Here is a 15,776-nt window from a genome sequence, read left to right on the forward strand (position 1 = left end):
GTTGAAAAATATATTTTGTTGAAAAAATTGGGCTCAAACAAGGGCTAAATCCAAATTTATTGTGAGCCATAGAAGACGTTTTTCAGAGTTTTGTGGCAAGAACTTGACCATTCTTGCTAAACTTTGAGCTGGTTGAATTTTGTCTATTGAACATTGAGATAATTGAATTTTGGCCACTATCGAGTCTTTAAATAGCGATTTTTTTTTTTTGAGAATGTGTGATTGAAAAGTTAGAAAAATTTTGAATTTACATTTAAAATATTTTATAGTATAGATGTGTGGTTAAATATAAATTTATAGTGACCAATAGAAGACTTTTTTTAAAGTTTAGTAGCCAAAATTCGACCACCTCAAAGCTTAGTGAGCAATAAAAGACATTTTCAAAGTTTAATGGCCAAGATTCGACCATCTCAAAGTTTAATAGTGTGACGGGGCGTCACGTTTACATTCTTTCTGTCACGTCACCAATTCCGTTATAGGTTTGAGATGAAAGTTATGCTATTCTGTCCATGTTTGTTTTTTTGTAGATTATAAAGTATGGGCCTCACAAAATGCATGAATTTTGGATAATTAATTTTTTTTTAATATAGTTTATATAATCACACATAGTTCCTGTTTGAAGACTTTTTTTTATTAAAAAAAAAAAAAATCATTTTTATAATACATTTATGGGATCCATAACCTTTATCAACTTATTAACCATATATTTATTATTTTTTATCAAAATTTACTAAATATCTATTTTTAGCAAAATCGAACCAAATTTAGTGAGCTGCAAAGACGATACATTAGGTATTGAATTATCTTCTGAGAGAGAATTTTATGTACAACAACTTGGATGGCGTAAAGAATTGCAATTTTCAGCCATCCACAAATAAAGGGTCCATGGGCGAGAATTCAAAGCACACAACAATTAGTTGACGGATTTTATAGTGGAAATTACACAAAATCATACATTGAAAATCCAACATTATAAAATCAGATGGCAAGTTTAACAATTCAAAAATCAGAAATTTTATTTTAATATAAAATAAATATATATACTATACACACCACAATCCTAATCATTTTACTTGATTAATAATATTATAAAATTAAATTAATTTATATACCCTAATTCACCTAACTTGACCCAACCCTATTCATCTACAGTCGTCTCTCTCTACCCTCTCCTAAAATCGACCACTGAGACCATAATTTTCAGATCGCTCCCACAAATTGACCATTGTCGGTCAAGCAGTCGGTACTACAGATTGAGTAGAAGAAGAAAAGGGGTGGAGGTGTTGGTGTGAGACAGAGGCGAAGGCGAATCGCGATCGTTGTTTGTGGCAACGACGATGGTGCGATGCGGTAGCAATGGGATGTGTGGTAGGGGTCGTTGGTGGAGGTTTGGTGTGGTTTCTAGTGTTCGATCGTCACAGTGGTGTATTGTGCAGTATGAGTAGTGATTTTACAGTTACTATGGTGGTGTTATACCGTGCGTTGGATCTAATGGTGGTGGCGACGGCGACTCTGTTCAATGGTAGAGGCTTTTTGTGATGGTGAATCTGTTGGTGTGCTGTGTTGATCGGTTTGTCATAAGTTGGCCAGCGCCGTGACAGGCACATATGCAGTGACCTATAAACTGTGGTGCGATCTCTGTGGCGATGGAGCGATCTGGTGTCCCTCCATTGGTGCGATCTGGTGGCGGTGGCATGATGGGGATGATGGTGGATCTGGTGGCTACGGGAGGTGAGATTTTTTTTTCTTGGTTGTTGGACGCGGCGCCGGCGATGGCGGCATGGTGTTGGTGGCAGCGGCATCGGCGTCGGTCGGGGGAATCAATAGTGCCTTTGACCAGTAAATTGCTTGATTTGATTGTGTAGTGTAGTGGGCCGTGTGATGTGGTTGTGCTGGTGTTGTGCCGTGGGCTGTGGAGCGGTGGTGGTGCGCGGTGGTGTAAGGGTGCGGTGGTGACTTTGGTGGCGTGCGGTGCTACTGTTGATGTGTTTGGTGGCTGCGATCGTGGTCGTTTTTTGGCGACAGTGGACGTTATTGGTTTTCGAGTTTGGTGTGTGATGGTGTGGTTACTGTGATGGTGATTTTACATTGACGTGGTGTGGGTGGTTGCTGTGATGGTGGTTTTGCATACCGGTGAGATGAAGGCGGTTGTGGCAGGTGTTGATTGGGGGTCGACGGGATGGGACGGGGTATTTGTGACCAATTTTTTGGTTATTTGTGACCAATAAATTGATTTGTGACTTGTAATTTATTAATTTGTGACCATAAAATTAATTTTGACCAATTATTTTGATATAATTTGTGATTGACAAATGAATTGTGACTAATTAAAATTTTGATTTTGTGACTAATCAATGAATTGTGACCTAAGAAATTTTTGATTTGTGGCTGACAAATTAGATGTGACCAATAACAATTTTGATTTCGTGACCTATAAAATTTTTGATTCGTGATCGAAAAATAATATGTGACCTATAAAATTTGTGTTTGTGACTTATAATTTATTGAGTTGTGATCGAAAAATTAATCTGTGACCTATAAAATTTTTTAATTCGTGATCGAAAAATAATATGTGACCTATAAAATTTGTGTTTGTGACTTATAATTTATTAATTTGTGACCGAAAAATAAGTTGTTACCAATAATATGATAAGTCGTGACTAAAAATTAATCCGTGATTAATTATTTTTGAATTTGTGACCAATAAACAAACTGTGACTTACAAAACTTTTGAAATGTGATCGAAAAAAATTTGTGACATAAAATTTTTGATTTGTGACAAAAAAATAATAAGTGACTAACTATATTGTTAATTTGTGACCAAATTGTATAGATCTGTGACCTAAATATATTTAATTAATAAAATAATTAATTAACTAATTAAATTATAAATAATTTTTAATAAAAATCTGATTTTAGAAATTTGAAACTTATTTTCTTGTTTTTGAAATGTGCCATAATTAATTTCTTAGTTATGAAATTTTCCCGATTTTATATGTGGGTTTGTTTGGCACAAATTGAGTCCCGTCTGATTTAGTTAAAAATTTGATAAAAATTAAAATTAACAATTAAATTTAATTATATACTTTACGGGATTCACAATTTTTATTAATTTTTAATCAAACATTCCATCAACTTTTATCAAATTCTACTTAAAATCTGAATTTTAAAAAACCAAATAGGGCTAACTAACAGGTCCCAGAGTTTGTTTGAAAGATTATTGTGGTGAGGTACCCAAATTGCGGTACAGTAGAAATAGACAAAACAGAGACTGCAATTTATCAAGATTGGTTTAGAGATGAGATCAAAGACACAGAAATGTGTGCGTTTCACCAACTTTTCTGCTAAAGAGTGAAGACCAGACCATACTGGTGGCAATATTATTATTAAAATAAAGCCACTTGTTCGAATTTAAAAACATAGAGAGAATAGACATACTGATGTGTCAAAAATGGATTGTGTGTTTTTGTTTTAATTTTTCAAACTGTCAAATCAAGCGTCGACATGTGTCCCATCTGGATTTGATTCTGGATGTGTAGCATGATTGTAGTTATTATTATTAATTTAGGAAATTTTCAGTCGACACCCTTGATTTATCATATTTGTGCAAATGGGGTCTCCAGTGTTTCTTGATCTTCAACCATATCAACGAGTTATTGGACAAGTAGAATATAATCAGCAATAAAGTGGTCCGACACAAGATTATTTTGGTTAGGTGAAATGATTTTGGGAAAAGTTTTACTCGTCAATCAGTTGGCAAGAATTATGGGAATATGCACAACTCAACTACTTAATAATAACAAATGTGTTGACAAATTTGAAAGAGCATGGTAATTTGCTATATTTACGGTTTAAAATTTTAAGCACACGTTCGTTGAATTTTTGATTTAAAAAAATGATGAACTATGTAGTTAAAAAGATGTGATTTTATAGAAAAACGTGTCTAAAAATTAATTGTTCACTTTAATTTAGATTTTAATTCCTATCGAAAAGGGGACCAAGATTCTCATAATCACATATTATGTGCATATTACATGGACATTATTTAAATAAATATTTTCCATCATCGGATGACAAACTCTCATAGTATTAAAAGGTTAGGGGAAATGAATGCCACGATTGAAAATTTGGGATATGGTTATCACAATTATTTTGTCACTTCTTATGAATTCTTTCAAAAATTCATTTTTCCTCGAAATCATTTTTAATCACACATTTTTCTAAAAAAATAATTTTATACGTGCATCTATAATGTTTTCTTACTTTATAACTATACATTCTTTAAAAATATTACTTTTCACAAAATCGATTTTCGAAAATCTACATCAAACGGGCACCATACGATCCGAATCCCCTGAAGAAACTTACTGTTTAAGATATTCATCATTTTTCATACTCAAAAACGTTATTGACAGATAAATTATTTTTAATTCTTATTTTATTTTCAATGTTAATATAGATTGCATAGAATAAAGAGTTTGATATGGAGAACTCACCGAACATAAATTAACATCAATATGTTGTTTTAAATGAGGAACGCCGACTAATGTTATTTTCTAATTAATATATTACTCATTAATTGATCATATGATCTATAGCTCGTTCCAATAATATATTTGATTTAGACAGTTTTTAATATATTTTTTTAACCAAACCGTTTATAAGAATTTGACATATCTCAAACGAACCATTCCATAACCCCAAACAAGCCGTTATAAAATTATTATTATATTATTTTTAGTTCTTAAAGAGTAGCTCATGAATTTTTAAATGCATTAATTCCAAGTAAAGGAAATAAAGCAATTATATATCAATGCCAAACAAAATGTTTACGAAGTGTTCTATATAGTACAGGGCTACACCTACCAATATAAAGTTAAGAATAATGTTATTTACTATTGATTAGCACTCATCAGTGTGGAAGTTGGATCATTATATTGTTTTAAAGCTCAATATCAACAAAGTCTCTATAAATGTCCCGTATAAATTTTTAAGCCAAATCCCTACTAAATAATGTTGAATTTAACGAGAATCATGTTAAGAAACAAGAATCGCAGATTAATAAAAGTTCGTTATAACACAGCTTTACGTTAGAATTTTACAATCAAATAGGAAGTCGACATTAGAATTATTCCAACAAATAAAAGTTCTTCGTAGTACAACTTTACGTTCTTTAACAAGATTTTAGCATGAATTAATGATCAAAATGATGGTTTCATAAAATTGAGACTACTAGTAAGTGACTTGCTAATTAGGCCATAATTGCTATATATAGATAATTAGATTAATCTTTTAATACTTTATTACCTTAATTGGAGGTTAACATTGTTATTCCAAGTATGGCCCACGTCCAATTCAATCGAACCAATTCTTGATTTGAGCTTATTTGAAAATTTATTTACTTTTCATTTTATTTTTCTAAATTTTAGACGATTTGATTTGGTTTCAATTCGTAGTTAAAATATCGAAATTTAAACTAAACTATTTTGTCGTTAACATGTCCCATGACACCAAATTGACAGTTTAAAAAGACAATTCAATTTGACGATTTTTCCTTAGAGCCCTACTCCGTAAAATATAATTAAAATGGCTGATACCTTAACAGTCGGTTTTTAGGCCATAAAAACTACAACTTACCTTAAAACAATGCAAATTTACGACCAAGTCTGTCAGGGATGTCTGTTATATGGGCCTGGCCCACCTAGCTTAGAGGCCCAATATGGAAGCACACGAGAGAGGTGTCAGGATTAACAAAGAGTTACGATAAATAATGTTATTTAATACCAATTTATGTGGCTATATTTGAAAGGGAAAATTTCATATCCCAGATGGTAATAAATATACAATTCAAATTTAAGAAATATAGTTTGATCTTTCAAATATTAGAGAATCTAACCTACACACACATATATATATATAGAAGGAGAGACAGGGAGATCGGAAAGAGAGAAACCTTTACAATCATTCCCTGAAATCAAACTTCAGTTTCCTTATGTGACCGGACTCTTTCATATATAGAATTTCTGACGTAAAATCATCACCGTTTTCAAGGTCATAGTTTTTTCGGTCACAATTATCTATTTAATTAGTCACAGATTAGTTTTTAGTCACAACTTACCAAATTATTGGTCGCAACTTATTTCTTGGTCACAAATCAAAATTTTTATAGATTACAGAATATTTTTTGTCACAAATTCAAAATTTTATAGGCCATAGATTATTCATCGGTCATAGATTCAAAATTTTTATTGGTCACAACTTATTTACTTATTGCAAATTATTTGATTAGTTGGACATGATTAATATTTCAGTTTCAATTGCATCAATTGTGAGTCACGGTCAAAATTCTCAGGTCATATATATCCAATTATTAGTCACAAATCAACCAAACCGCCACGACTACTGTCATGACCACCATAACCACCAACTGTGAATCCCAATTTTCAGCTCATGGGTCAAATTATTTGTCACAAAATCAACTAAACAGTCTAAACTGCCACCAACTAAACCGCCATGACCATCGTCAATCCACCAGAACCTCAGAGCATCGCAAACACCACTTCCACCACTGGATAGCGTCCAGATCGTGACCAAACTTTCCCCATATCGCAACCAACAAAACTCTTGCCAAAACCACACACCTCCACAGATTTACAGATCGATCGGTGACGAGAGCTACCCCAGTGCTCCCCACATTTCCATTCCACTTGGACCTGCCAAGCTACATATCAAGGGAAAAAAATTCATTTGGAATCATTTATAAATAGATAATGGACGACAGACGCCAAGTCAACGCCACCACAGCCGCCACCGCACACCAACACCAACATCACAGTCGCTGCTGCACACCAACAACACAGATCGATCGGCGACGTTGCAACGAACCATCACAGATCCACGATCGCCACAGATTGACGATGTGAATGGTTAGCTCGGTGCCATATTTGATTTCTGATCTTAGATTTCTAGGTGATCAGTTCATTATCAGTTGAGGTGGCTTGGGAGGGCGATTTGAGAGAAGACGAAGATGTAAAGAGAAAATGGCAGGAGAAATAATGGAGAGAGAAGGAGATTGGAGGCGATCTGAGAGAAGAAGAAGAGGGAGAGAGAAAATGGCAGGATAAATAATGGAGAGAGAAGGAGATTGGAAAGAGAATAAATTTGTGTGGGAGAGAGAGAAAACGTGTAGAAGGAGAGAGAATTAGATTGGAAGGATAATGAGATTGGAGAGAGAGGAAATATTTCTGATTTTTGAAAGATGAAACACCTCACCTGATTTAAGAATTGAGATCTTCAAAAGTAGGGTGGAGTGTAATTTCCACTATTTGAAAGGTTCAATTAAATAGGTCATGTGATTTTACATTTAAATAAATATATAATGTCACATAACTGTCACCTAAACTATACTAGAAAATAATTGTTTTAAAAACACCAACTCATCTTTGGTAGTTACTCAATTTTAAATTTACTGGAAACTGTTAATAAGTTTATATAATTGAGTTCAAATGCCAACCAGAACTCGCAATAGACTCCTTCTTTTGCTACTAACATGAGTAGGTTTCAGTGCACAACTAATTGAATAATGTTTCTGAACCAAATTTACCTCAATTTTAACCTTTTTGATATTACTTAAGGCGTTAGGTATTGCATTAGCTACACGAGACGTTGAAGATAAGCTCTTTCGTAAATAGTTTAATTAATTTTTTATTGAAGAGAGAAAATGCAAATAATATTATTAGTACATTTATATAGCAAGAAGAAAATATTTATATATTATGGTTGGTAGGATCTAAGAGTCCAAGGGCAGATTATTCAAAACCATTCAAAATTGATAAGATTTCAGATTGAATTAAACATTGACTGACGTGGAGATGATGGGGAGATCCTCTCTTCCACTATGGAAACAATACCTTTACACTTGCAACAATTTTCATTTAAAGAAAGGATTTGAAAAAGAATAGTTAACCAGATAAACCTTTAGACCACTAATTCAATAAAGAAGCAAACATCCCACCTCAGAAAGCATGGATTCCACATCTGCATGCAATTAAAGAACCAGTCTGTGTGAGGATTCAATAACTAAACTACTGACCAACCAACCCCACCCCCTATACCAAATTTTCTGTAATTAAGTTTTGTCGAAACCCCACATCTTTTTTCTTTTGACACAGACATGACTCATGCAACTAAAATTCAAGATCCAACTACTACTCTTGTCCTCTATATAAAGGGTGAAGATGCATTTTTGGATCCCAGAAAGCTTCTTGTATCTGACTCATCTTTGGTGTCTTTGAACATTTCATTACTTACAACCAAAGCAAGGAGGTAGAACATCGCAGCAAATCGACATTTATGAAGAAATCAAATGTTATTGGAATTCCAATCAACTGCATGGACAGATATCCAAAAGGACTTTTATCCGATCCTGCTAGTCAATACAGTTTTGCGCCTTCTCCTTCAAATGAATTTTTCAAAATCAGAAAGAGTAAGTATATTTTCTGTCTTTATAACTCGCCAGGAAGTCCCAGTTTCAATAATCACAGCCTTACTAGATTTTCTTGGGAATGCAGGCAGAGCAAATTCAGCAATCCTTGGGATGAATAAATTTGGAGAATGGATGAATAATTTTTCGCAAGGAATCCGAGAGCATGGTAAAGCCTCAAACTAGATTATTTGTAGCAGTTGCTATTAGACATTGTTGGATGATGTTTGCTATGCTCAACTAGACAGAGCTAGACATAATTAAGGAAGAGATTTCCTAGTTATTAATCCTATTTTATCCTGTACAACAAAATGGCTATCAGTAATTTTTAGAAACAAACTTCTCAAAACAAGAAAACATTTCAATATATCATTGCATTATTCCTTCTCAACCATCAAATACAATAGAATTTCTCAAATCAAGCAGTGCAAAGTGGGATGAGGCCTAATGTTCCGCTTTATTTCTATCCCTGCAGTGAAATTAGGACCCAAATTAACAGAAACTTTGAAAGGAAAATTGAGACTGGGAGCAAGAATCCTTCGAGTAGGCTGCCTGGAAAAAGTTTTCAAGCAGAACTTCAGTGTTAGCAATGGCGAAAAGCTTTTAAAGGCTTCCCAATGCTATTTATCGACCACAGCTGGGCCTATAGCAGGCCTCTTATTTATTTCCACCGATAAAGTTGCCTTCCGCAGTGAAAGATCAATTAAACTCGCTTCTCCAACTGGAAAACAGCTTAAAATACATTACAAGGTGCATATATGACTCTGTTTCAATTGTTTTGAATCACAAATTTACATCCCATCTTCTCTTCGAAAATGAAAATCTAACTGATTTCAAAACCTTGCAGGTCATGATCCCACTAGGTAAAATAAAGAGAGCCTACGACAGCAAAAATGTGAAAAAACCAAGGCAAAAGTATGTGCAGATAGTAACAGAGGATAAGTTCGAGTACTGGTTCATGGGATTTCTAAATCATCGAAAGGCTTTCAAGTACCTGCAGCAGGCAATCTCTCAAACTCCATCAGTAGCAGCTATTGATGCATGGATGATTTCTCCATAGAAGCTATATATACAGTCACAACACATCTGTACAATTTGGTTATTAAAAATTGTTCACAAACATAAATTAGAACTACTGTAGTGTTGATTGTAAATACATTATGCAGTTTTGAAAGGAAAGTATTATTCAAAATATCAGTTCCCATTGAGATCGAGATGTAAAACTACAAGTACATTCCTATTCTATCTACACTTAACTATCACTCATTTGCACCAATTGCATGAATTATAAAATGTATATTGACGCAGGATGGAAACGTAAATAATAATAATAATTGGTTCTTGTTCGTAACACAGGGTGTTTGTTCGAACATTTGAACAGACGTGAGGTCTATTTGGAATCCACCAATTAATGGGAAAACTAAAATATCTTATTAATCAATAAAAATGAATGTCTTATTTTTACAACCTCAACACGTATTTATAGACACAAAAATAATTCTAATCAAAGTGAAACCCTAATTCTATAAACAAATTCAAATAAACTAGGAAACGGCAAAACAAATCCATGTAAAACTTAAAAAACTATTAAAATGATGAAAATACCCTTAAATTAATAAAAATAGAAAAGTCCAAAAAGGACACCTAAACGATGAAATTTAACCTCTAAAGTTTGATAAGGTTGCAAAGTTGTGTAGAATAAAAAGACACTTCTGGATTGCATGCACGGAAGAAAATTCGACACCTGAGCTAAAAGTTATGCATGTTTTCGTAGATCCTTCTTGTTCCTTATCTTTCCTAATTGGTTTAGAATTTTCTTCTATTTGATCCGCATCATTTATTATACAATAATTTGTTTCCTTCTATAAAATTGTCTAGGTTGTTTCTCGGAAAATGTTGGTCTTGTTATGAATTAAAATACGTATTAATACAATTCAAAATCTCTACATTAGAACATGAGGTTTGTCGAATTCTACACTATAATTTCCTTAAAAATTTAATGATCAAAGTTAAACACCAACTTTGACCACACATTTTATAAGACTTGCAACTAAAATCCAACTATCCACCCTTCATTTCCATGATATTTTAATTTTTGGTACTTATAATTTTACCCTAATGTTTATTCATCAACAAGATTTCTTTTTAACTTTAACGAGGTCTATTTGGAATCCACCAGTTAATGGAAAATTTGAAATATCTTATTAATCAATAAAAATGAATTTCTTACTTTTACAACTTTAACATGTATTTATAGACTCAAAACAAATTCTAATCAAAGTGATAATTCTATAAACAAATTCAAATAAACTAGGAAACAGCAAAACAAATCCAATTGAAACTTAAAAAACTATTAAAATGATGAAAATACCCTTAAACTAATAAAAATAGAAATATCCGAAAAAAGGGACCCCTAAACAATGAAATTTAACCTCAGAAGTTTGATAATGTTACAAAGTTGTGAAGAATTGAAAGACACTGCTGGATTGTACTCACGGACGAAAAGTCGATATTCGAGTTAAAAGTTATGCACATTTTCATAGATCCTTCTTGTTCCTTATCTTTTTAAATTGGTTTAGAATTTTTCTTCTATTTGATCCACATCATATATTGTACAATAATTTGTTTCCTTCTACAATAAAATTGTCTAGGTCATTTCTCGAAAAATGTTGGTTTTGTTATGAATTAAAATACATATTCATACAATTTATAATCTCTACATTGAAACATGAGGTTCGTCGAATTCTATCTAGTGCGTGTTTGATAAACACTATAATTTCCTTATAAATTTAATGATCAAAGTCAAACATCAACTTTGACCACACATTTCATAAGACTTGCAACTTAAATCCAATTATTCACCACTCATTTCTACTACATTTTAATTTCCGCAACTTATAATTTTACCAAAATGTTTATTCATCAACAACATTTCTTTTTAATTTTGATGGTCTACAAGTTTTTTTTCCAAATATGTGCTGGTGCGAAGAAGGAAAAAAAATATCGTAGTCCATCACCGTCTAGAATTATCCATATGAGTTGGCAATGCCCATGAATAGGAGATGGATCATTTGTAAATCACCATGTTCAAGTTGAACGAGTGTACACAATACAAAAGCATTCCCCCTAACTCTCTCGTGTTCTAAATATTTTTTGCCTTGAGTCTTGATTTAGGTGGTTTTGATACATTTTGCCACTATACTCGTAACAAAAGCTTATATTTCGTGTAAATGTGAGGAACGAAAAGTTGTGAGACACTAAAATTGCACTCACGATAGTTGTAAGTGGATACCATCTAATACTCCATTCATGGCTATCTCATAAAATTCAAGCCAGGCGGATGGCTAGTTTGTTTCTAAGACAGGGCTTGGCCTTTGGCTTCGGTTGGTCCCACATTTTCGCTTTATTTTTATTAGTTATTTATTTTAATTCGAAGACTTTATTGTTCATTTATTTAAAGGTTGTTTGAGTCCTTTTATTAGTAGGAGAATGTTGTTCTAGTTTCTTGATATTTAGACACACTTTGAACATATTATTTTATGGTTTTTGAACCTTGAGGATAAAATTGCAGTGAATTTGTTCCCCTAATTCGTGTGTGAATCTTGCTTGTTTTTGTTTTCTTCTTGATTGTTTAGCTTCTAATCACATTAGTTGGTATCAAAGACCCGCATACGCTCCTGAATATGGTAAAAGAATGGTAGGAAGTAGGAACTGTGGTATTCGTGAAGGGAATTTTAACCAGGAAAATTCTCAGTGCACATAGGAAAATCTTACAGGATCAGGACAAGTGTCCCCCTGGTTTGACTCTATTTTTTTCTCCTGTACGTGTAGTGCAGTCCTTTTAATCAATTGTACTAGTAGGTGGACTCCTTGATGGAGTAGGTTGCTAGACTAGTGACTATCGCCGATCATTTTTGGATGGGACAAGAGCTCCATGGGGCAGCATGTGGCTCTGGACCAATAGCTCCAACCCTAGCATTGGATTTCTAGCTGTAGGCCATAGGACAGGTGGTAAGCGTTGCTTTTCTTACGACAACTTAGGTCATCTCCAACCTTGCACCAAAAATTGAGGTAGGTTATACACTATTTTGTACCAAATTAAAAATCATCTCTAACCCATTACATCAAATGAATAATGTTCAATCATTTCTTCACTTTTTTATCCTTCACAATTTATATATCTAAGAAATTGTTATTTATTTAATTTACTACTACATAAATAATTAAGTTTCATTAATGAAAATACTAAATTCATTAATAAATTTTACAAACGTATTACAGTTAATAAAAATACCATAACTAAGAAAATATTAAATCATAATAATAAAAAATGATTAAAGCTTATTACAAGTAATGGTAATAATTGTTGTGATTCTCCGATCATGAGAAGAGAAGATAAAAAGAGGAAAAATAATTCTATTTCTTATTTGAATAGAATTTTACAATGGAGTATTACAAACTCTTAAAAAACCTCTCAAAAGTCACTCTCTAATCTCTCTTTTTTCTCTATTCTATACACTATTTTTTTTCCTCTCAATGGATATTTCCCTCTCTCTTGGGGCATCAAAATTTTCTTTGTGGTAGCATATTTTTATAGAAAATTTTTGGCTACAAACCTTCATAAAATTCTGGCCAAAAAACCTGCCACATAGTTTATTGTTGAAGAGTCAAAATGGGTGGCTGCCTTCAATTTGTCTTTTGCATGGGAAAGACTTGCTCATTAAGAAATTGATAACAAATTGTGGCTGATTTTCAATGACTTCAAAAGGAAGAAACTGATTAAAAAAACTAGCTGGATTGCGGCTGGGCTTATCAATTCTCCCCATATAGTCGCATTGAAATCAATTGTTATTTGACACCATCCCAACTATGTCTCTACATAGCTCTAACTTTTCTCTTAAAACGACCTTTGTTAACATATATGCTGGATTCTTATTTGTGTGAATCTTCACTAGTCTCAGCAGTTGTTGATCCATCACTTCTCTTATCCAATGATAATGGACGTCGATGTGCTTTATCCGAGAATGGTACATTGAATTCTTACTTAAGTCAAGAGCACTCTGGCTATCACAGTGTACTTTGTAGTCTTTCCGTTTGATCCCTAATTCTTGGAGAAATCGCTTTAACGACAACATTTCTTTACCTACTTCCACCGCTGCAATATATTCTGCTTCTGTTGTAGACAAAGCAACACACTTTTGTATTCTTGACTGTCATGAAACAGCTCCCCCTGCAAAAGTGTAGAGAAATCCTGAAGTAGATTTTCTATTATCATGATCTCCAGCCTTATTTGAATGTGTATAACCTTCCAAGATTGTATCAGCTCCCCCGCAGCACAGACATATCTTTGATGTATCTTTAAGGTACCTGAGAATCCACTTGACTGCCTCCCAATGTTCATTTCCAAGATTTGAAAGAAAACAACTCACCATGTCTACTGCATGAGCAATATCTGACCTTGTACATACCATGGCATACATCAGGCTTCCAACTGCTGAAGAATAAGGAGTCAATAACATCTTCTCAATCTCTTTCTTAGATGAAGGGCATGAATTTTTGCTCAAATTGAAGTGGTTGGCCAATGGAATGCTGACAAGTTTGTCATTATGCATGTTAAATCTCTTGATCACTCGTTCAACATACTTCCCCTGAGATAGCCACAGCCTTCTACTCTTTCTATCTCGAGTTAAGTATATTCCTAAAATCTGTTAAGCTGGGCCTAAGTCCTTCATATCAAAGGACTTGGAAAGTTCCTTTTTTAGTTGGCTGATTTTTGTTGCATCTTGTCTAACGATTAACATGTCGTCTACATACAATAGAAGAGCAACAAAGTTGTCATCTGGAAACCTCTGGATATAAACACATTGATCTGCAACGGTTCTTTTTGTAGCCTTGGCTTACCATGAACAAGTTAAATTTTTTGTACCATTACCTTGGTGCTTGCTTAAGGCCATACAAGCTCTTTTTCAACTTGCAAACGAAGTTCTCTTTTCCTGAAACTTCAAAACTTCTGGTTGTTCCATATCAATTTCTTCATATAATCACCATGAAGAAATGTTGTTTTGACATCTATCTGTTCAAGCTCTAGATTCAAACTGGCTACTAATCCAAGGATAACTCGAATTGAGGCCATTTTTACAACAAGTGAAAAAATCTCATCAAAGTCAATTCCCTTCTTCTGAAGAAATCCTTTCACTACCAAACAGGCTTTATGTTTTACCACCTTTCCACTGCCATCTTTCTTGAGCCTGAAAACCCATTTATTCCTTAATGTCTTCTTTTCCTTCGGAAGCTTAAGCAAGTTATACATTTGATTTTTCTGCAGTAACTTCACTCATCCCGCATTGCTTGTATCCACTTGTCCTTGTCCACCTGAGTTTGTGTTTCCTGAAAGCTCTCCGATCTCCTTTATCAGTAAGCAAAATGTATTCTGATTTCGGATATCTGGTTGATGAAATCCATCCTCGTTTAGATTTTCTTATCTGTGGATCGTTAGTTTTAGGAGGTGCATCATCATCCGATTGATGTGATGGTCCGACAACTTTTGGTGAAGAGGATTGTGACTCCCCCTGATCAATATCCTCTTCTTTATCCTCCTATTCTGCTTCCGGCATTTCCATATGCACATCGTCATTATCTATGGTGAATTGTGCTGGTGCTGGATCTGGAGCAATATTCAGGGTACCAAAATTGGAATTAGAAGATATTGTGCGTTTTTCAATGTCTTCCAATGTCCGATTTTCATGGAACACTACGTCCCTGCTTCTCATGATCTTCTTTATTTTTAGGTCCCATAATCTGTATCCAAATTTCTCATCTCCATAGCCTATAAAGATGCATGGAGTGTTCCTTATAACTAGCTTTTGTCTTAGCTCCTTAGATACATGTGCAAAGGCTAAACAGCCAAATACTCTCAGGTGAAAGTAGGAGGGATATTTACCAGACCATACTTTCTCCGAAATTTCAAAATTCAACGGTACTGATGGTGATCTTTGATCATGTAGCAGACGGTTCGAACAGCTACTTCCCAAAATGGCTTTGGCAGCTTAGCCATACTTATCATGCTTGTGACCTTTTCCATATCATTCGTTTCATCCTCTCGGCGACTCCATTATGCTGTGGAGTGAATTGGACCGTCTTCTCATGTCGAATGCCGTATCTTCTGCAATAAGCATCGAACTCTTTGGAAGTGTACTCGCCTCCATTATCTGTGTGGAGACACTTCAATTTTTTTCCTATTTCACACTCTACCATGGCATGAAATGATTTGAAGTAATCCAATACTTGGTCCTTC

The 15,776-nt window shown here is 33.9% G+C and overlaps 1 protein-coding gene across 2 annotated transcripts; it reads left to right on the forward strand.

Annotated features, from left to right (window-relative positions):
- Positions 1-8,236: 8,236 nt before the first annotated feature.
- On the forward strand, positions 8,237-9,733 carry LOC111405942 (putative GEM-like protein 8). Of its 2 annotated transcripts, none has more exons than XM_023035064.1 (4): positions 8,237-8,485; positions 8,571-8,651; positions 8,958-9,232; positions 9,330-9,733. In XM_023035064.1, exons 1-4 carry the CDS (start codon positions 8,353-8,355, stop codon positions 9,540-9,542), a joined length of 702 nt encoding a protein of 233 aa, XP_022890832.1. In that variant the 5' UTR covers positions 8,237-8,352; the 3' UTR covers positions 9,543-9,733. The 2 variants fall into 2 exon arrangements, with proteins under 2 accessions (XP_022890832.1, XP_022890833.1); XM_023035065.1 differs by having other exon boundaries at positions 8,967-9,232.
- Positions 9,734-15,776: the final 6,043 nt, after the last annotated feature.

This window comes from Olea europaea, chromosome 12 (genome assembly GCF_002742605.1).
Source record: "Olea europaea var. sylvestris chromosome 12, O_europaea_v1, whole genome shotgun sequence".
NCBI classification, from domain to species: domain Eukaryota; kingdom Viridiplantae; phylum Streptophyta; class Magnoliopsida; order Lamiales; family Oleaceae; genus Olea; species Olea europaea.

Bases quoted from the DNA above. Each gene is read 5' to 3' on its own strand.
- LOC111405942 (XM_023035064.1), top strand. From the start codon at position 8,353: ATGAAGAAATCAAATGTTATTGGAATTCCAATCAACTGCATGGACAGA. The intron at 8,486-8,570 runs GTAAGTATATTT...TTGGGAATGCAG, and splicing joins ATTTTTCAAAATCAGAAAGA to GCAGAGCAAATTCAGCAATC. The intron at 8,652-8,957 runs GTAAAGCCTCAA...CTATCCCTGCAG, and splicing joins GCAAGGAATCCGAGAGCATG to TGAAATTAGGACCCAAATTA.